This window comes from Myzus persicae, unplaced genomic scaffold (assembly GCF_001856785.1).
Source record: "Myzus persicae strain clone G006 unplaced genomic scaffold, MPER_G0061.0, whole genome shotgun sequence".
Classification (NCBI taxonomy): domain Eukaryota; kingdom Metazoa; phylum Arthropoda; class Insecta; order Hemiptera; family Aphididae; genus Myzus; species Myzus persicae.
In genome coordinates, this window is record NW_019103432.1 from 228,626 (window position 1) to 252,196 (window position 23,571).

The window sequence follows — 23,571 nt, forward strand, 5'->3', positions numbered from 1 at the left end:
TAAAATGAATGATTCAGTTATTTCAATAAGAAATATTTTTTCCCAAACACAATATAATATTGAAAAAATACTAGAGAACTATTTATATATTATATATAATTAATAGTTAAGCATAAGCCATATTCAGACATAAAATTATTTATATTTGACATTTTTCATTGAATAAATAGATAAAAAAAATATTCTTATTAATTGAGTCTTAAAATTGCCTATATTGGCTATAATAATTTATGAATTATTATTTACTAATCAAAATTATAGAGTATAGGTACATGCATTCACATTTATATTTGATTTTTTTTTTCTGGGCTTTTTTTCTTTGGTGTGTTCAATATTTTGTGTTTTTTTCCGCTAGGTTTATTTTTCTGGGCTTTTTTTCTGTGGACTTTTTTCCACCAACCAAATTAATTGTATTAAATAATTTAGGTGACAATGATCCAGATGATGAAGGACACATGGAGTTATAAGATAATTAAATAAATAAACAAATTCGTGTTATTTTTTTTAAATACAATTTAGATACAACGATTGTTATGAATAAAATCTATGTTATTTTTTTTAATAGTTGGTATTAGGTACTAGCCTAAAAATATGAACTAATTTAGTAATAGAAACAGTCACAATACTTACCCCACTCTGTCAAGAGGGTCTAGTGGGTTATGGGTTGAACTAATTTTTGCAAAAAAAAAAACATTGCATTATTAATTTGTATGAATATAATTTTATGCATTATTATTATTAAATTATAATCAATATTTACCATAGAATGGTGTTAATAAGTTCACACCTTCGCGTTTATAAATACTTTAAAGTTATGACTCATTGCGATGCATAAAAATTAATATAATATTCGTAATGGTAAAAGGTTTCAAGTTTTTGCTATTAATATTTTTGGAATTACAATATAATAACAAAAATAGTTATTTTTTTTGTGTAAGACGTTTAAGTATCCAGATTTGATAACAATTTCAAATAGTTACAATAAAAAACTGTAACTTCCTAGATTTGATTATTTTTTAACTGCTGTAAAAATAATTTTGTATTACATTTTTAAGATTTTTTACCAAGAGATTAATATTTTGTCGAAATAGAAGATCGAAAATGTCTTTAACTGTTGCGTAAAATATATTCCAGTTTTAATAATCTGAAATTTCAAAAAAAAAAAAAAATGTAGTATGGTCCCACCTACCTACTGTACACTTTGGACAAGCCTACATGATTTAATATGTTTTTCGTGTCAATCATTTTTAACGGTATTAGTGGATTATTTATGAAATCTGATTGAAATTTGCAAGGAATAAATTATGGCATAGTAAACGTTTTATCTTTTATGATGACATACGATGAATATACTAAACGATTTGCTGGTTAAAAATTAAATACTTAAATACCTGTATATGGGTTACACATTTTATCACATAACTTCATAACAAAACAAAAACGCAAGTAGAAGTCCAAAATTCAAATATTGATAGGTACTTTTTTAATTTAGATAATATTATTTGCTGTGGCGTAGCCATTTAGTAAATATTTTTTATAATATAGACATTATTTGTATTTCATATATAATATAATATAACTATATAGATAATAATATAGAGTATAGAAAATTTTACACAAACAATTTTTAATGTAATTATTTTTAATAATTACAGTTTTCGCAATACTGTACACGTTGCACACAATTTTGTATTGTTACAACTGTTGTCGTTTTACTAGTTCATAGTAACATCCTTTCAGTTCTAGTAACTCGTCGTGAGAACCGAGTTCGGTGATCTGCCCACGCCAGACAACAGCAATATCGTCTGCCGATTGGATGGTTGACAAACGGTGAGCAATCGTGATACATGTCCTACCTTTTCTAGCTTCGTCCAAAGCTTCTTGAACGATCTAGAAATCAAATGACAAAATGCCATAAATGCTGTGTTTGGACATTGTTTTAATTTGTAATTTATTATTATTTAAAATTTATTTCAACTTAACATAATCAAATAATTATTCAATTAAATACTTGACATTCAAACAGAATTGAGTTTGATAACATACGACCTTTGAATAATATAATAATATATACATTGATAGTGATGAAGGTAAAGTGAAATAGTAATTTTAATAATACAAATTCGTTATTTTGATACATTGTTCGAAAAAAATAACTCACTTTTTCGCTTTCTGTGTCCAATGCTGAAGTAGCTTCGTCCAACAAAAGTATTTTAGGATTTCTTACCAATGCTCTAGCAATAGCAATTCTTTGTTTTTGACCACCAGAGAGCTGTGTACCTCTATCACCAGCTATCGTGTCGTAACCCTACAAATTAAATTTAACTGTAATGTACTATATTTTCAAAAACATAAATTTCAGAAAAAGTGTTTTATATACTTGTGGTAAACTCATTATAAAGTTGTGAGCGTTTGCTTTTTTCGCAGCTTCGACTATCGCATCAAATGACACGTCACCACCAGATACACCGTAACTGATATTTTCTTTTATAGAACAGTCGAACAACACAGGTTCCTGAGTGACTAGGCCAATGTTACTTCGCAAATGTCTGATGTTTATTTTCCGGATGTCGTGACCATCTATTTCCTAAAAGTGAAAATTAATAAAAGTTATAATTACGTGTATTGTTAAACGATTGTTATATTATTTGTAACGTGACTGGTATAATAATAAAACTTACGATCACGCCAAATGAAGGATTGTAAAATCTCTCAAGAAGTGAAATAACAGTACTTTTTCCACAACCCGATTCACCGACTAATGCCAAAGTTTTTCCCGGTTCCACAGTGAAATCCATGTTATTTAAAATTTTCTTCGTCTTCCTAGTCGGATACGAAAAACTAACACCTCTAAATGATATTTTACCAATTATTTCCTAAAAAACGATCATGCATAAATAAGCACACCTAATATAAAGTTGTATTAAAATGAAAAATAATAATACAAATTGTGTACCGGTTTGTCCCCATCCTTCGATTGACTATCGATTTCCGTTGGTTTTTCAATGAGCTGGAATATAAGCGAGGCGGATTGCTTCGCTTTAGCGTAATCTTGTAGGAAAGCCATTGTATGACCCACCGAATGGGCGGAGAATGACAGTGCAAAAAAAACCCTGTAAATAGTAATTAAATTCATTTATTGTTTGTAGTCCATCGTAGTTTTACCAAACCAACCTATATACAGCGGAAGGTGTCATTTCTCCTTGGAGTACCAAATAAGATCCATACTTAAAAGCGACCGAATACAGTATGTATGTGATCGATTGCGATAGAGCAAATAAACCCGCATATATGTATGCTTGTTTTTTTGCTTCTCTAAAAAATAATTAAATTACATTTATAATCTACGATGATCAAAAAGGTAGTATTTTCATTTTACTTGTTTGGGACCTTTAAGCTTTTATGATACAGCTCGACAAACTTTTTCTCTTTCCCTAACGATTGCACCGTACGCACGTTCTGTACACTTTCGGTCGCAATCTAAAAATTAAAAATTTTTGGTAACAAAATTAACATGATATATTGCATGAACGTATAATATTTATTATACTCGGCCCGCTTCGTCCATAAATTTCGCGTCTCTCCGTTGGTTTTTCCTGAGACCCATTTGTTGTTGGTATCCAGCGCCTATTATCAACGGGACAGCCAGACCAAGCACTATAGCTAGTTTCCATCCATAGATGAGAGCTATGCTTATAGCTATAGTGAGCGTTACGATCGACGACATCACTTGACCGGCACGCATTCCACCAGCCTTAATAAACAAAAAACAATAGTAATAATTATGATGATCGTTTAAAATTAAAACATATTGTCAGATTTATAGGTAAATGCTAGCAGACCGCTTTCACTATGGGAGCATCTCGCGCTAATTTCGTGGTCAAACACCCCGGACTTGAGTCTTTATTGTCGAACCAACCGACTGATTGCCTCAGTATATTGGTGAATGCCATGGCTCGGAGACGCATCATTAGTTTCTCCGAAGCGAATGTTAGTAACCACGTCTGTAAACACGGCGTTCAATTTATTATTTATCCAGAAAATATTAATTCGAATTATTAAAATTAGGGTTCAGCACTTGTTGCATTTGCAAATTGTTTGATAGTGACTGCAGAATAGTCTTAGTAAGATAAAAATCTGTTTCAAGTCATGACAGATTGACACACAAAAATTGTAATTGCATATTTCCGCATATTTCGCCGTTTTCCGAGCAAAACGCATATTTGACAAATTTTGGCAATTTAAAAGTTGTTCATAGCATATTTACTTTCGCAGTTTTCGTTTTATGTTAAGTAAATTTATTTTAAAGGTCAACATTGTTTTTTTTTTACTTTCATGCTTGAAAGACTAAACTAACCTAACCTTCAATATACTGAATATAGAACAAGTCAGGACAGGGCAACTACGGAAATACTTAATGATTTTTCCGTATAACTTGGTTTATTAATGAAGATGAGGTTATAACATTATCAACTGGATTTGGCAACTAGTGAAATACCTAATTGTTCCTGCCTATAGCTACTATCGGTTATCGACTTATCATTTACATACTTTTATAGTGTTATTTTTGTCAAAAAATTACTAATTTGAAAAAATTGCAGAAACTAAGACGAATAATTCAAATTTTTTAATTACCATTAAAAAATATTCAGTTGCATATATTTTTTGCACATATTTCGGTTATTTTAAATGCATATGTGCATGCATATTTCCTACAATTTGTGTGCAATAAGTCACGACTCGCGATCATTACATTTTTAATAATTAGGAGTAGGTACATACCTGACAAACTATGGTCAAACCCGCAATTATTCCAAGTACAACAAACATAAAAGACCAAAACCGTGCTTCTCTTTTCAACGCTTCGCCTTTTAGTGTTAAAGACTAATATAAAAGGACAAATCGATTATAAGCACATCGTAAATGATTTGTATTACACTTTTGAAACAATTATTTTAAACTATGGTTATTTTCTCACCTCAAACACTTGTCCATAAAAGTAGGCATAAATTGGAACTAAACCGCCATTAATGACACAACCGATACAACCGAACAACAAATATGCCCATTCCGGTGAGTTAAATTTCATCAATTTCCACATACAGTATTTTGAATTATTTTTCTATGAAAAAATGTATCCATAACATTGACAATTAGGTAGATATAAGGTAGTGTATTAAATTAACACACCCGCATGAATATGGTGCAGTTTATAAATCACAACATCACAAAAAGCAAACAATAATGAATTGTATCTATAGTATTACCGCACAATTATTATGAAATTGTAAGATGCTCATCTTTCTAATTTTGTTAAGCATCTGCAGCTCTTCGGGAATATCAGTCTTTAAATAATTTAAAATTAAATATTTTGATTATTATTATGAATGATTGATATTAGAATATTATTGATGTGAAATGAAACAAACAGATTAATATATTAATAAATAAGCATTAGCTTAAGCTTTAATGTTCTTACAATTTCTTTCAGATCATCATCTTCACATATTGAACAATCTTTTAGTGTTTCATCACAATTTTCATAATCTTCAGTCTTGTCTTCCTGTCTTTAAATTGTGTTTCAATGTAAATATTAATTAATCAATATATGCCCTACATTTAATATTTCTAGGTGCTCACTCCAAAACTGTTTCTTCCTTGTCTTCGTCACATAAATTGATTTGAGCCACCACCAAATTATAGTATAAACCTTTTTTATCCATTAATTCAGTATGAGTTCCAGATTCATAAATTCTACCGTTCTAAATATAAATAAATAAATAAAAACGCTCTCTAAAATTGTTTCAATTTATTAGATTGACTCAATTAAATAATTATCTAGGTACCTTCATTGCATGTATGACATCTGCATTCTTAATGGTTGAGAGTCTATGAGCTACGATAATAGTCGTTCTGCCTTTCATTACTCGATCCAATGCATCTTGAACAATTCCTTCGCTCTGAGAGTCTAACGCTGATGTTGCTTCATCTAACAAAAGTATTTTCGGGTTCCTAACTAATGCCCTTGCTATTGAAATCCGTTGTTTTTGACCACCAGATAGTTGACAACCTCTATCGCCGACATACGTGTTTAAGCCCTAAATAATGTAAATGATGTGTTTCGTGTTCTTATTCTGCGAATTTCATAAAATATGGTTTTAAGGATTATTACGTTTGGCAGTTCTTTAATAAAATCATAGGCGTTAGCTTGAATAGCTGCTTCTATGAGTTCATCATTCGTGATATGTTCTCGGCCGTATCGGATATTATCAGCAATTGACACACCAAAAAGAATCGGTTCTTGAGATACAATCCCGATTTGATCTCGTAGCCAATGAACATTAAGATCGGTTAATTTAATAGAATCTAAATAAATCTAAAAATGGTACGATAGTAGAATGAAATAAAGTTAAATCAATTCGATAGGCAAAACGATTTACTTGTCCAGCTTCTGGGTCATAGAATCTTAAAAGTAGACCTACAATAGTACTTTTACCAGCACCACTTGAACCCACTAATGCAACCGTTTGACCGGGTTTGATTGTAAAATTTAAATTATTTAGTACCTAAAACACATGTTCAGTATAATTAAATAGATGTTATATGAATAATATTTTATTCATTCACACGCGTTAATCTCACTTTGACTTCTGGTCTCGATGGGTATCTGAAATCTACGTTTCGAATTTCAATTTTGCCGGTAACCTTTATCGGTTTTAGTCCGGTTTTCGAATATGAATCGATTTTTGGAACTCTGTCGATAATACCGTACAAGTTTCTCGCTACCCCGATGGCTGTGCTAACCGAGTTTAAATACGGTATAGCACTTCCAATTGAAAATGATCCGGCCATCACGCTAAAGAAAACCTGTTAAGCATTATATCATGTCGATATAATGTCGAAGTGGTTTCTTAAAATATTCAGAAATAATTACGGTAAAAACTGTGCCGGGCGTAGCTTCACCGATTGAGACCAAATTAGCTCCGTAATAAAACGCAACCCCATAACCTATGTACATCATCATAAACACGGTTCCAAGTCCAACAGAGAAAACTCTATATCTGTTTGTTGCAATATTACGTCCTTTTTTTAAAGCTGCAATATACCTATGGATAAAAGTAGTATAAAAAAAATTATTTTGATTCTATACCGATGATAAGCTTCACAGTAATTACGTGCAATAATCTAGTATGCATAGATAGTTATTGTACAGAGAAGATAGGGTGAACAAAATACATACATGATAGTCAACAGATATATAGGTAAGATGGTTGAGTGGCTCAAAGATTAATGATTATTATTTGCAGCTCAGAACATACGAATCAGAACGTGGTTATGCCCTTATAAGGTTTTGTGTGTTGGAACATAAAATGAAAATTGATTTCTGAAAGAATGAGAAGGGAATGTAAAAAGTATCGAGGAATTCAGAAATTTCTAGCAAACCATTTAATACTGAGAACAGGAAACGTAAATCTGCTTTATCGCTGATTTTAGTCTTATAATGGAGTATTAATGGTTAATGCATGATACATCTATCGGATAGTAAAATACAAAATGTAGTTTAAATAATTTTTTTGGAAATTTATAAGTTTGGATAGCATATGTAATTTGGTTTAATGGTAGCCATAATTTAAATCATTAACTATATCAAAAGGTGCTTAAAAAATATTGCCACCTCAGTGTAAATGTTTATAATTTATGCTGTCAAGACTGTATAATAAATATGTACCTATATTTAACTTTCTATCCTAAAATAGTCTACTTTTTGAACACAAAAAATTACCAAGGAAAGCTTATATATGTACTAAATTGATCCGGAAACATGGCTGTGTGTATTGTGAATCTAGATGCAAAATATTCTTAAATTATCTTATCAAAAATATTGATAATTTTAAAAAGTAAAAAATAGTAACCATTAACACCTCTTCTAATGTCCAATACTTAAACCAAATTTCTACTTACACTAATTATCATTCAGTTTATAAGAATTTACTATTTTAATACTACTTACCTAATAATACAAACTATTATTATTGCAGCAACTCGATTAAGATAGACGGTGTAATATTATTGTATATGTATAATACATAGGTAATAGTATAATGTTTACACACCTCGAGATTCCTTGTTTTTCTAATCCGAACGCGGCTACAGTTCTAATGGATGTAAACACTTCTTCTGCAATCGATCCAGCCTCTGCGTATTTTATTTGTTCTCTATGACAAGCTCTGGACGCATTCTGAAAACATAATTAATGTCGACCAATTATATTTGAGTACAACGTATTTGGTGTACTCGTATAGCAATCATGAGTGTGATTTCACTGTGAATATACAAATATAATCTCACCAGACTCAGAAAACCCATAATTCCTATAATTATAGGTCCAACGAGAAGTAAGAGTCCTGTTAGTTTAGGACTAATGTAGAAACCAACCAGCAGCCCAGAAATAAACGTAGATACGTACTGCGTGAGCATGCTGAACTTGCTACTTATACCCTCCCGAATCCGCTCCAGATCGCTGTTTAAATGTATAATAGAAAATTAAATGAAACTTAATTTTCAATTAATATTTTCCCGAATGGGCGTTAGTAAATAAGTATATAAATATTAGCATTTAGCATGTCTTATATTGTATATTTGTACACAGAGTAAATAGTAATTGCCAATAACAAAATATGTGTATCATACTCGAATAGTTTTGACGTAAGATCGCTGCTCTGATTAGTATCGAACCAAGTTATGTCTTGCCTTATGATCTGCGAGAAAAACACATTACGAAGTCTGTACACTTGTCTTTCACATGCCATCTCCCAGCACCAAGTCTATAAAATATGTACATAATAAAAGCTGTGTTAATTCAGTTGTACGAATACCGTATTTCCGTTTTATAACACCTGTGTGTATGCAGACAACAATACGACGATACCAATGTATAAATAGTACAACGAAAATTGCGTCATGTAACTGTCAAACTCTTCGGGAGTAAGCGCTGGAATAGAATCAAACGGTGTGATTGTCCTTCAAAAAAAAAAACACTTTATGTAGTATAAACGAATGATGTATGTAATACATAGGTAGCTAATCTAAATAAAATATACAAATAGGAAACATTGTACATAGTATAATATAATATACCTACTCGTTAGAAACATTCGAGTGGGCTCTATAATCTGGCGTTGACCCTGCGACGGAATTAAGCTGCAAGATAAAAATTAAACTGTGACCTTAAAATTTTAATTTGTTTGTAAGTGTTGAGATTTAAATAATTTAAGTAAATTGTATTGACCTGTAAGAGGTCTTTTACTTGAATGGTCGAAAGTTTCGCTAGTCCAATAGAAATTATTGATGTCAGATGTCAATAATAATTAATAATTAAGTCGTTTCGATATGTTGGTTAAAACTGTTAAAAGTGTTTCTGATTTGGTACTGTCTTAATATATTATAGAACAATATAGATTCAAATATGTAAATATTACCGCTGTAGATTGTCTGATAAACGTATTTGTCATATCACCGAAAAACATTGCCAGAATGGGTAAGCTAGCTCCTGTAGCCAAAGACATGACGATACCCACGATCATCAATAGCGCATCCCAAATGTCTGCATATCGGAACTAAAATAGTAAAACATTATAACTGTACAAGTGCCGAACTAATTATTAATTAATTATTGTTCGATAAAGGAATGGTATGACTCAAAATGCATATTTTTCTTTATGCTCTTGAATATAGCAGACCAAGCAAAAAATCCATACTATAGTATGTCGAGTGTACATGCGAATATTTAAGGGGATTGGTGGCAGACAGTTATTTTAGCCAAAACATACCAATCTTCTGTCCATCATACTTATCGACCTAGTAATACGATAATACTTTTTAGAACTGATTTGAATTTTTTATTATGTCTACTTTAAATCGGTCTACTTTTCCCAATTTCACCTAGTTTGAATATTTTGAAATTTTGGAATTTTCAAAAGTTGATTATTCGGAATTTCATTCAGAAATCTTAAAATGTGGACTGGCCGATCTCGAGTAGACATTATAACGAATTCAGATCAGTTTGCTAAAATATTATGATGTTATTAGGTCGATCGGTAAGACAGACACAAAGTACATACAAATGATCATAAATTGTTTACCGTTCACTAGTGCAACGCCGAGTAAATGACATGTATATGCGCTTGCGGGAACGCTCCACTATTTATTTTACACACAGTCACACACACTAATCATCACTTACTACGCACACATTTATAGACCCGCTTGTAAGCAATTTGGAAATTGCCTATTTCGAACTCTTTAAAAACTGTCCACCACCGATCCCCTTAAAGTGCTAATTTTTAATTGTTGAATGGTTCGACAATTTTAGGAAAGGAGTATTTCATGGTTTTTTATGCAGGGCAAGCGAGGGTTCATCGATAAGAGTCCGGATATGGTCACCCATCTGGAAGCCAGTATAAATTATATTTAGTTGATTTTTTACATATTATTATAAATATTTTTTTGTTAATAAATCACACCTATTATACGGCTATACATTTTGTTATTTTCTTTCAAAGTTCTCAGCCTAATCTTTTATTGTATACACTGTGAAACGGACCGGACCAATAATATGTATGAATTGAATATTATGCACCTAATTTAATTTTTAAAGTTAGTCAAAATAACAACAACTTTTAGGCATTTTAACTAAATTTACTACGCTATAAATACAATATGCATGCAAAATATCTGTATGAAAAACTTATGTTTAGTATACATTTTGAGCATATACGCATTATTACATAATATAAAATGCATTCGTTTAACATCGTTCCGGGTTATAACATAGTCATAGGGTTATCTGATCAATTATATAGTAACACTATCATCTGACTGGTTTTAGTCAAATGACATTTTTTTAATTAATTACTGTGAAAAAATACATGGCCTCTATTCTTCTTTTTTTTAATGCTAGAAACGCATTTTTATCAACATGGTTGTCACTGACTCAGTATATAGTATGCATATAGTAGGTAGGTACCTAACCTATAATATATGTTATTGTTGCACGCCATGAAAGTTTAAAAAAATATTATATGAACAGCTTAGTGTTAATTTATGTATAACATATTATATCTAATTTTTGTCCGACAAGTGGGTTTCCGAGACAATAATAATTATTGTTTATTTATATCTATATCACGTTTTTTATTTACGTAACTCATTAAGAGACTGTAAAAGGTACATGACAGATAAGCATTGACTGCACAGATAACTATCTCATTGGGGTTTATTGCACGACTTCATCGAATCGTTTCATTATTCGATATTGTAACTTTAATAATTCTAATACTTACCTAGGCACACACTCAATATTATAAACTTTACTTAGTGTTTTTACTTTATAGTTGATATTTGCATTTGAGCGTCACCCAAAATCACGTTCTAATATATTATGGCATAGCTAAAACCAAATCTATATTTGTTTTTAATTTATGCTTGTACTTCAAACAGAATATTGTTATATTACAAACAATGAATATGGTAAATAATTGGTAACGACATGTGTTTAAATACATAACAAAATAGTGTAAGACTATAAAGTAATAATAATTAAAATAGAAAAATTACAGTGAGAATAATGTAGAAAGATACCTTTTGTGAAAACTCAAAATGTGTGTTGTGATTTCATTGAGTACCTGAGAAATGGAATTCTCTAAAATAAGTTTATAAAAACTAATGACACTATAAGGACCAAATGGGTAGGTATTTACGAAAATATTCATTCCAGATATCCATTGCCAGTTTACTAAAATAATGTACCTACACGACTTTAATACCTACAATGGCTAAATAGTAAATACAACCTCAAAATATCTCGGGCTTCAACATGACCCACCTATTTCGAATTTAAAATATCCTTTACTCAAAATAATCAGCATTTGAATATTATAAATGATACATTTTTTTAAAAAACATTACAATAATTTGTAGAAAACGAATTATATACATTTATAGGTATTTATGACAGCTATAGTTAGTGGGAAAAAAATTAATTTGACGTGTCTAAAAAATTAATTAACAAGTTACTGTATATTATAGAACAAAACTCATTATGCATCCGAGTTAAAAGTAACTAAACTTTAACTTTTTAACTCGATAATGCCCAGCAGCCTTGTAAATTGGTTTATAATATTATATCAAACGAATTTGATCACTTTTCTTTAATGAATAATAATGCTAATCTAGCTATATGTTCATGCATTTTTAACAATAATATATTTTACATAACGAAAATATAAAAGAAACTTAAGAAACTAATTTATTTGAAAACTACATCTTTTAAAATTTTTATTCAATATTCTAAGATTCTATTCAACAACTTTTCCAACGAGAATAACTTTTGAAATAATACGTTTGTAACGTGTATTTTCATGTGTGACTATTACATTCAAATTTATGAGTACAAATTAATTAATATTAATTATTACATTATTAATTATTATTAAATTATTAATTATACATATATTACTTAATTAACCAATTTAAAATTGTTATCAATTATAATACCTACACGATTTATTAAATAGTTGATATAGGTTTTAGTGAACCTGGTCTTAATTTTGTATTTATTTGTTTTTTATTAAATGTAAAATAAATGTGGAGGATTAAAATAAATTTTAGCAACTTAAATCTATAACTGTAATTTTTATTTAAGTATTGGTATATATATTATATAATATGATTTATTTTTTCTATTTTTTAAGTGTTTCTTATTATTACACTATTCATATTTTTTTTTATATTAAATAATCTTTTTTTTTATTTTTTTTTATATTAAATAATCAATATACATTTCTACAATTTGTGTAATTATTTCAACCATTACCTTCAGCAAAACCTAAGGCTTTGGAGATAATTTCACAAAAATTATAATTTTAGTTGTATCATTAATTATGTATTGCTTATTGAAATAAATAACTCTTAAGTATTTTATCTTAAAAGTACATAGTAGATACCTACAATAATAGCTAATTATAGTCTATAGAGGGTCATTTGATCCGGATGTCAGAATAATTGTTCAACGCGGTTGTATTATTAATTTTGAATATTGCTTTGACAAGATATTAAAGTTGAAAAACGTTTTTAAGTTCTAAGCAAAATGAATTTTTAAACACTAAAACTTTAGACCAAAACTTTGACTTTAACCCAAAGAATAGATCTGCAGTTGTATTGTGATTAGATTTCCAAGGAACCCGTTACGAAGTATTCATTTCCCCTAAGGGTACAATTTAGGCATTTGCACTATAAGTGAATATCTAATTTAGGGACATAATATTCACCTAGCAGCTCCTTCGTACTAAATCTAATAAGTATAATGTATAAACATAGTAATAATTTTTAGTTATACCCAAAGGGATAAAATATTTAAGAGACGACAATGTGTATAACTTACGACGCGCAAGAGGCCAAATTTGACGTCGGACACGGATTTGCATTCTGGTTTGACGGTGGATCTGGAAAAACACACAACAATATTAACAACAATATCATGTAGATTGAACAGGAGCGATATGTACAATAATAATAACAATATGATGTATAGAATACTTATCGGATTGTCTCATCTTTATAATATATAATGTACTACTCTTACCTACCTATTATTCAGATTCAGCGTGGAGTTCGATAATCCCGAGTGGATCGATGCGCTCACAATGATTGATGGCAACTCAATCTCTTCGGAGAATTCATGTTTCTGGAACATATCAAACACGCAGCACATTTACTATTATTATACTTCATTCGTATACTCACATTAAATAATCGATCGTTTGTTTGTTATGAATTATGACCATTGGATACGCTCCACGCGAAATATTATATTCGAACCTATTACTCGATAATTTTTGACGGAATAAATCCTTTTTTATTTTTATTTTTGCCTATTCAACCGAGTAAAAATAACTTATTTACTCTACACGTTGATAACGCAGGAAAATGGAAAAACAACGTATCCATTCATATTCTCATCTATAAAGTTTCATGAGCGTTATCAAATATTAATGATTATTATATTATAAGATGTACAGTTAAAATCGAAAATATAATATTTTTTTCCTAGTAATTTTACACTAAACGTGTCCCATACTCCGATCATTATTAGCTTCGTGCCCAAATGTGGCTGTTGTCTATGTTTAAAGTACTTTAAAGTAATTACTCGTAAAAATACTATAAAGTCAATTGCAAAGCGTTATACTAAAGTAAACACAAATAGTGTTAACTGATTAGAAACGACGAACGAATAACAACTAATAACTGAACTTATTTACTCCCTATCCGCGTGTATAACTTAAACAGTTTGATTCATAGACAAATTTAAACACAATTCAAATACGACCATTATAATAGCAATATAATTAGAGCGATTATATTTAAAATATTTAGGTAAAAAAAAAAATAGTTATACTGACTGGAAAAGATACGACGGCCGATGAACACCCTAGGTTATAATATAATGGCAAGTAATATAATAGTATCAGCTAATAAGTAATAATCTTGTCGTTAATGCCTTAAATAATTTAATATGTAAAGCAAAATTAATGAATATTACCTATGGTATTCCTACTATATTAGACAAAGAATAAAAATAAAAGTTGGTGTGATTTTATGAAATTGCATAATTTAAAAACTAATAATTACTAATAATAAAATTTAGTATACATAGTAAAATCAAAATTCATTGTTGTTCATTATTATAAATTCTTCTTAGCTATATGCCTATATCTATTCAAGCTTCTTTAATATTATAGCTACTTAACTAAAATTATTATCATTTTTTATTTTAAAACTGTTGTTAATAATGTACTAAAGTACTTTTAAGGTATACCTATTTATGTATCTACTTATAGCATTGTAATGTAATTATTATTATTTTTTTATTGATCTTTATTTATTCTTTCCATTCACGAATTTTCAATTTAACCTACAGTAGTGGTTTTTAATCAAATTTATGTAAATGTTTAATGTTTATTATTAAATTGTGTCTTAAATAACTCGATCTGGGTTTTTATACCAATAATAATTTAATTTATGAACGGAAGTTGTTTTCTGAATGTCGTATTAATCAATTAGTGATAACTATAGACTGTCATGCATATTTGCATATATTTTTTTTTCGATCTTATTGTATGGTAACTGGTAAGTGGTAAGTAAGTACAAAATACGACATACAACGCTACAGTTAATGAAATAACCATCATTTGTAGTGCATGGTGTGCAATGTACATAGTTTAAATGTTTTTAATTATTGGGCATATTTTCGATTACCTATCCGGATAAATCGCTGTTATACGATTGAATACTTAATGTTTTTAACATTTGAACTTTAATCACTCATAAAGCCACATCAATGCTTTTGAAACATTTTTAATGTACCTAAAAATAACACGAAAACAGCCAAAATATTTTGAAAACAGCATCGTGTCTTGAAAATGATACATAATACCTATATATTTTTTGTAACAGACTAGTCATTCATTTTATTTGTTCACACACAAAAGAAAAATAACAAAACCGAATTGATTTAATCAAAATTTGGGATCATAAAAACATTCCAGATAATTTTGAAGAGTACTTTTGACCCACATTTTCCCCTATAGTAAGGATTCTCAAACTTTTATAAACACTGTACCCCTTTTTAACAATTTTTTTTTTGGGTACTCTCTTTTTAGTAACTAAACTAAAATATATATAAAAAAATTTAAAGACTTACATACATTTTTATTTCATTAAGATTAAGTTATTAAATGCTAATAAATAAAAAATTTTCTTACAGTATTAGAAATCGCTTCTAAATTCTATAAACGCTACTACAAACCACTTTACGAACATCTAAACGTTCTTGTGAAAATCTTTCCAACCCAATTTCTGGAAACCCTCCAAAAAGACTTAAGAGGAAATGGTGCCGCAATCTACTCCTTGAATAACCCTCCATAATAAAAAAAAAAAAGCCGGAGTGTCGCCAGTGAGGGACATCTCCACTCAAGTCCCTCTGTTATATTTTGTCTTCTTTCTAACCATTTATTATGCTTATTATACTAAATATTGTATAGATTGTATAAGTCAAAAAAAGGGTTTACTTTCAAAGTAATTTTTTTCCTCTATTTTAATTTGAACGTTTGTTGTCCAGACTGGCACCCCTTAAAAAATGTTGAGTACCCCCAAGGAGTACGCATATTACAGACTACAGTTTGAGAATCTCTGCCCTGTAGTATAAGCAAGATCCCATTTGCGAAAAGATAGTGACATAGTGTCTTATCTTATCCTTCATAATTAAGATAATAATAGTACTATTCAATTTCAATTTCAGTACGATTAGGTACATATAATCATAATACAATTTTCAATTTATCTCCCTTAGAGTAATCAAAAGGAAGTACGCCATTTTAATTTATAATTAAATTTTCTATTCTCAATTATTCTAGTCAAGTATTATTACATAAACTTCAGGTAATATTGACAAATACTTAAAATATAATCTTAGCTTCAAACTGTCAACACAGAATCGTATAATTGTATTTGCAAAATAATAAATTATACATTTTTGACATCAACTCAACATAAAATATCGATTTATACTATTTTCTTTCAACTTTATTTAATCATAGTATGAATGGATGCTTTAGTTTATCTAGCGGAGTGTTTTTAAATCAACAAATTTCTTTATTTAACCGGATATTACTGCCTAGTACCAATACCTATTTTGTTTCTTGAGTAAAATCCACTCTTCAAAAGCAAATAAAACGTGGAAAATACAATACGTCATATAAATATTTTAGAAAGAAGCTCGTGTCTGAAAAGTTCTTTATGCATTAAAATTGTAAACATCAATTATCGTCGATAATTATCTAAATAAGAGTAAACATAAAATTAATTTAAAAATATAGGTATTAGTAAACATTTTTATTATTAGGTTAATTCTAATTTACTAAATCAATAATGATAGAAAATCCCTACCTAATTTGTGCAATATTAATAATATGTCTTAAATGGTACCTAATTATTGGAACTCTTCCTAAAGCATCCAATATTCACCATTTTAAATTCTAAAAATGTACACACTGCATCAAATATATTTTTCAAAATAATTTTACTGGGCAATTGTATACAGTTCAAATGAAAATTAAAAGCTATGTTACTTTTTAAAAATAATTTTATTTTCGTCAAAGCTAATTGCTAGTATAGGTAATTAATAACATAAATCAATGAGAGTATCGGTCCTATAAATATGATACAGCATTCAGATATTTTTGGTTTCTACAAAATTAATAAGATAACTAATAATTTGATATAAAAAAACTTTCTTCTATACAGTAACAAAAATTTAACAATGTAATAGAGAACATAGTTTGAAGGTAATGATATATTTCATATGAATGTTACCTGATAACCTTACTACTAGGTATGTCAGAGGTTCTGTACTCTATTTTCAAAATTGTTTTTATAAAAATCATATTATATTATTTTATTTTGCTAATTAATTTATACATTTGTTTAGAGCGTCCTACGATATTATATTAATAGATTTCTTGTGACCTGTACTCATTTTATTGTACTTCAATTAACTGGTTTAGATAATTTTATTTAAAACTAATCCCTATAGTAATAAACTATCAAATAAGCGTAAACTATTTATCTACCTGGGTATTGTCAAGCGGAATCGAAACGAAGGGTAATCTATTCATAATTATAGCCTCTTGAATTTCTTAAGACAAATTCTATTTTATGCTTAAATATTTATTTCAAAGGATTGCTCTAGCAAATTGTTTCCGTACCTGATGTATCTTATTGTTGTTGGATTTGCTATTGCACACGTTTTGATCCACCGTATAAGTTGCTGACGGCATGATGAGGACATAAATACATTTACACGGTACCTGCTGTAACTGATGAAAATCCTACGTCTATTCAAGAAACGACTTGTTAAATAATCAATGACATGAATACAGAACACAACAAACACGTGACGGCAGTAAACATTTTTGTCTTAAACAACAGTCGTGGTGGTTGGTGTGTGTGTGATGCGTATACGTGAATGTATTAAGACGCTCGTCTTGGTAAATCGTAGAGAAGTGCTGAGGACATAATATAAAAATAGTGAATATCTAATCTATTCGGTTGTCTGGGAGAGGGAAATAAAGTATCGCAAATACATTGTCGAGTACTTTAATAAAAAAAAAGTAACTCACGAGGGCATAGATCAATAAAATCGTATGCTATAATAATATTACTATACCTGATACATTGGTATGTTTTTTGTGCATTATGCAATTATTTATTAAAACCCAGTGGCGTAATTTCAGTTTAAAATAGAGGGAAGGGGGCAAAAGTTTTGACCAGCCAATGTATAGATAACCGAAAGAAAAAAACCGATCGTTTAGCTCGCAATCTAATTTCCAATCGCTTTTTTTATCCCAATACTCATCTTACATAATTGCATATGTATTATCATATGGGTGCAAAAATAGCTTAATCTTATTGCTAAACACTCGTAAACATGAGAAATTAATAAAGTGGACACTGGACACACTCTCACACACACACACACACACACACACACACACACACACACACACACCACTTCCATTTAATTGTGGTTGTGGCAATTATTTCCTAGATCTACAAAGTATTAAATTTCCTAAAAATATAAAAATAATTTTAGATTCTGAGCGAAGCGATGAATGTATTGATTTTACAATGTGTGTTTTTATTTATTTTTTTATTTCTGTGTCTTTAATCACGGTTTAAGGCAGTAAAAGTGCTTCGATTTTCTTCGACGGCAACTTTTCTGGAAAGTGACTCTGGCTAGTGCATTCGGGAGTTCAAAATTTGAAATTCACAATAGTTATTAAAAGCGAAAGGAAAAACAAACAAAAAATTAAGGATAAACGAGAATTTTTAAGCAAAACCAGTTTTTGAAAAAAATAAATGACCAGAATAGTTTTTAAAATAAAATAATTAATCATTCTATACCTAAATAATTAGTACCTTGCTATCGTTACAATAATGTAGTCGTGAGTGTTCGAGTTACATCCAGATTTTTTTTAAAAATTGAATATCATTTTTTTATATATTTTACATAACCTCCAATCTCAAATGTACACAGTGAGTAATGATTAGTAATTTATTTAAGTTTATATACGTTCGTCACACGTGAGTCATAAAATATTTAAGTTAATTATAATCATAATTATTTTACCTCATAAAATACCACTATATGTATGATGATAGTAATTAATTGTAGTTTTTTAGTTTTTGGACGGTTTTTTTTCTTAACATACCAATGCTTAAAATTTGTTTTAATTTATTCATAATTTTAACATAGTATGTTCACGGTGACTTCAGATACGCGGAAGCTGCTTGTAATATCAGTATGCGCCCCTATAACTACTTTTCCAAATTCACTCAAAAGTTTTTCCCCGTTTTACTGCGTTTCAATGTTTTAAGGTATGTTACAAATTATTATGGTCGTATAACCAACCTTTGGATCACATGGTAGGTATATCAAATATTATGCATACGTTCACATTCACATATGCTTTTAATTTTTTAATTTTCTTCGGTAGGAATTATATTCTCATTTTAATATTGTTTTACTCTTTAGTATGTACTATTGTCTTTTACACCTCTATAGTATATTGGGTTTCACTTATTGTTATATAATGATATAAAATACAATTTGTAAAGCCAGACAGAATATAGAAATCAATGGTTTCAATCATACGACTCTCAATCATTCATTGATCTCTGACTCTCTGAGCGGGACAGTATAATGTAGAATAAACTGTAATCCAAATTTTGATTAAAACAAAGTAATTTTGACTTCATTTAAGATATGCCTTCAAGATATTTCTTCAAAAAAGTTGTATTATATATATATTAATATTTTATATTATATGATTTCTAGTTCATCTCAAACCGAGGGGACTTAGTCAGGGGGTCCCGCTCTCACATTGATTTTAAAATGTTAGCTCCCTTCAGAAATTTAAATGTATTTCCGTCTATGGGCCTCTTGTTATTTTTCTTAGTAACTAACGATATAATAACTATGGTTTCTTTTTTAATATAGTTCATTCGTGTAATAACGATCGCACTACGTCTTACATAGGCTACCAAAGGTACATCGCTGTCGTCTATGCAATTTCCTGATAAATAGTATTATGAATTATTACATTTTTAGCTTCTGAGCGGAGTAATGAATGTATTGATATTGATTCTACAATTATGTGGGTTTTTTGTGTATGTTAAATAAACAATTAATAATACAAAAATATTTAATTATATAATTATAATAACTCAAAACATAATATGTCAAAAAACCACATTATTGAGTAATCAATAATAAATTCACATTTTAGTATTATATTGATCTCTGCTTGATAATAATTATAATAGTTATTATAATAGTTATGTTTATAAAAATAATAAAATCAAAATATTTATAAATCATAATAGTCAATAATAATAGTATATAAATCTGATAATAACGTTAGAATATTCATATTTTCTGGTTACTGCCTATCGTGTAGTTAAAATGTATAATAATAAATTAAATTGATTTGCATTAGTATCTATTAGATATATGTTAAATGTATTAATAGAGATTTAGTATTCTTACGATTCAAATATTGGTTGAAAGCTTGATTATTAGATCCATAACTAATTTATTAATCGATAACATTGTCGATAAAAATGAGCTCACGTCTGATATCAAAATAATTGGCGTATTAATACTTGAAAATAATAAATTACAAAATTTGGCAACGTGAATGTGGCAACATCGCATACAATATTCTATGCTCAATCGTGCTTTACCAATTTTTACTTTTAAAATGTAGCACCAACTAGGCACAATATCCTTTTAGAAATCTCTCTTGAAGTTAAAGATCTAACCATTTTTTTCTACTACAAAACACAAAACGTGTATAAGCATACATACATCATTTTAAAATTATTCATTCATCATCGATTATCTCAGAATCTAAAATTATATGTAATTACAATTTTTTTTAAATAAATAACAGCATGTTTTTGACTCATTCACAAAATTCGCATTTACTATTTCACTGGAGTAAGCATTTTAAATATACAAAAAACAATTGCTTGAAAACGGTGTAATTAAAATGAACTCTAAGTCTCTAATTATAAGAACTTACAGTACTTACCTATGTCATGACTCCCGCGAAGGTACATTTTTTATGTTAAATGCATCATTGTATTTGTCTCTAAACTCTAATTGGTCATATTTGTATTTTTATTCATTTTATTTTTAATGAGTTATAAATTAAATTATGAAATGTATTGTCAACCAAAAATGTATAGAAATACAGTTAATTCACCAATATAGATACAGTATTATTTGTATTATGTACATACAGTAAATATATGTACGACGTGCATAAATAATATGCAAACATTGTTTAATAACTACAGTACTAAAAAATATTACACATAAACCTGCCTAAGTATACATCATATTATATACTAATTATATTATGTGTGGTAATTTTTGATTTATGTACGAAGTCGACATTATCTACCGGCGATAGCCGATAGGTTTATATTAAAATGAATATTTTTAAATTTTTAAAACTATACTATACATAAATACATTTTAGATTTTGAGCAGAGCTAGTGGTTTTACAATGATTGTGTTTTTTTCTCTAAACAACTTCTCGACTAGATGATTTGATCTAATCAATACGTTTTCCAGTGGCGGATTCAGCGGTTATATTCAGCGTTACGTATCGTTACAACGATAGGTAATGACGTACCCACTACCTAGAAGAATGGTCATATTAAAAAGTATGTTATTAAGTATAAATAGTATCTGTTGGATACATTTTAATTAACCCCTCCCCCCTCCCTATTGATAAATTTCTGGATCCGCCTCTGAATTTTCTACTCATTTTTCAGTAAACAATTTGAACAAATTGGTACGTTTGGAAGGAAAATTTTTGAATTTTGAAAATTATTGTATGTATGTATGTATGTATTATTCATGTGTAATAAAAAAGGAATGAAAAATGAAATGGTAAAAACACGATTTTGTTCGATTTGAGTTTCATTATACTTTCTTCGTAATTTTGATGGAGTAAATTGAACAAAATGATGTATAAAATATTATATTAATTTATATTGTGATTGTAAGGTAGATAAAATTTGATTTTTAAAAAATGACTGTAATAAGCTGTTAAATAATATTTCTCGATTCTGAGGTTTCTAGTTAGGTTAAAATAATCATATAGGTTTTAATTAAAATATTCAATCCTTAAAATAAATGGAGTCATACGGTATAAAATTCGTGTAAAATTAAATGTAAATCAAACAAATGTATATAAATCCTAAGACGCAGAGTGATGCTATTCAATGATAATAATAAACTTGGTCGAATGAGATGACTTATATATAGTCAGTGAGTGACACTCGCCGACAGTATTGTTTGTACAGCGTCGTCATTTGCCCTATTGTATGCCTTACCTACCCCGTCACATCAGTGCTTTCGGGAGCTTACTTCATTTTCTACTTGTTCCTTTGCGAAATTTCATTTTATCCGTACAACCACTGCAGGCAGTTCAACCAGCCAGTTAATCTTTTTAATTATTCTAAAATGAAACGCTTCGCTTTGCTCCCAAAATCTGAAATTCGTAGAAGTCGGTATGTTATTTACTAATTAAGTTGCGACATTTATTACATAATATTATATAAGTTTATGCTAGCTTGTTCTCTACTTATAACCTAATATGTATAAACTATGAGGTAAACTATAATATATTATGTAGAATTGTAGATACTATAAAAATAATAACTCTCTTTGCTGTAACTCTGGTATGGTGGGTGTCACTGTCGAATGCAGGTACCTCGTCATTCAGTAGGCCACTGAAATATATATAATAAATTTGAATTCAATGATAAATCATTGCATACGAAAAGCGATTCTGAGAGAAGAAAATCTGTCAGCCTATACCTATATTACTGAGTATTATAGGTAGGTACGTATATTTTATTATATACTTTAATATTGCTATTAATTAATAATTATTATAATAGTATTTTTTTTTTTTACTATTATAGTTACAAGGGCACGAGGGTAGGTTTATTAAATTTTTGCTGAATACTACACATTTATTCTATCATTAATTAGGTAGTATTGTAATATTGTATATACAATAATATATATTAAATATTATTATAATCAGTTATTGTTACAATGTTACTTTTTTAGTCAATACCTATATTACTGAGTATTATATAGGTAGGTACGTATATTTTATTTTATTTTTTTATTTTTTTATTTTTTTTTAATTGATCCTGAGCCCGGCAACTGTGGCCATTAGCTATTAGTAGGTACTGTAGGTTTTTGTATTGATGGTTTGTAGGTTTTTGGAACGGTAGGGGGAACACGTGTGTGTTTGTTTTGGCAGAATTTCGAATGGGGCACCCGTAGGTTTCTGCCATGCCCCGGGGGTGGGGGATGGCAGCACTTGCTCTCCGGTCACCGCGACTTGTCCGGAGAAAAATGCC

General features: G+C 29.1%; 2 protein-coding genes across 4 annotated transcripts in view; one reads left to right on the plus strand and one right to left on the minus strand.

Annotated features, from left to right (window-relative positions):
* Positions 1–1,577: 1,577 nt before the first annotated feature.
* LOC111034513 (multidrug resistance protein 1B-like) lies at positions 1,578–17,894 on the minus strand. 3 transcript variants are annotated; one of them, XM_022315782.1, is made up of 28 exons: positions 17,823–17,894; positions 13,647–13,744; positions 13,442–13,502; positions 9,480–9,617; positions 9,143–9,201; positions 8,898–9,021; positions 8,692–8,825; positions 8,350–8,521; positions 8,115–8,239; positions 6,935–7,106; positions 6,643–6,867; positions 6,441–6,566; positions 6,173–6,376; positions 5,847–6,098; positions 5,641–5,762; positions 5,480–5,567; positions 5,268–5,345; positions 4,979–5,122; positions 4,783–4,884; positions 3,843–4,004; positions 3,551–3,754; positions 3,380–3,480; positions 3,175–3,315; positions 2,957–3,113; positions 2,682–2,876; positions 2,381–2,587; positions 2,162–2,308; positions 1,578–1,890 (listed from the first exon to the last, which is right to left on the minus strand). In XM_022315782.1, exons 1-28 carry the CDS (start codon positions 17,892–17,894, stop codon positions 1,696–1,698), a joined length of 4,005 nt encoding a protein of 1,334 aa, XP_022171474.1. In that variant the 3' UTR covers positions 1,578–1,695. The 3 variants fall into 3 exon arrangements, with proteins under 3 accessions (XP_022171474.1, XP_022171476.1, XP_022171475.1); XM_022315784.1 differs by lacking the exon at positions 17,823–17,894 and having other exon boundaries at positions 1,579–1,890; positions 13,643–13,747; XM_022315783.1 differs by lacking the exon at positions 5,268–5,345 and having other exon boundaries at positions 1,696–1,890.
* Positions 17,895–19,256: 1,362 nt separating this feature from the next.
* The window catches only part of LOC111034527 (V-type proton ATPase subunit E-like), a 9,462-nt gene continuing 5,147 nt past the window's right edge, over positions 19,257–23,571 (plus strand). The window contains exon 1 of the mRNA XM_022315799.1: positions 19,257–19,494. The gene's annotated coding sequence lies outside the window, so the exon portion shown is untranslated. The remainder of the gene's footprint in view (positions 19,495–23,571) is intronic.

Bases quoted from the DNA above. Each gene is read 5' to 3' on its own strand.
- LOC111034513 (XM_022315782.1), bottom strand. From the start codon at position 17,894: ATGCCGTCAGCAACTTATACGGTGGATCAAAACGTGTGCAATAGCAAA. The intron at 8,826-8,897 runs GTGTTATAAAAC...CATATTTTATAG, and splicing joins TGTTGTCTGCATACACACAG to ACTTGGTGCTGGGAGATGGC. The intron at 8,522-8,691 runs GTATGATACACA...ACATTTAAACAG, and splicing joins CTTACGTCAAAACTATTCGA to CGATCTGGAGCGGATTCGGG.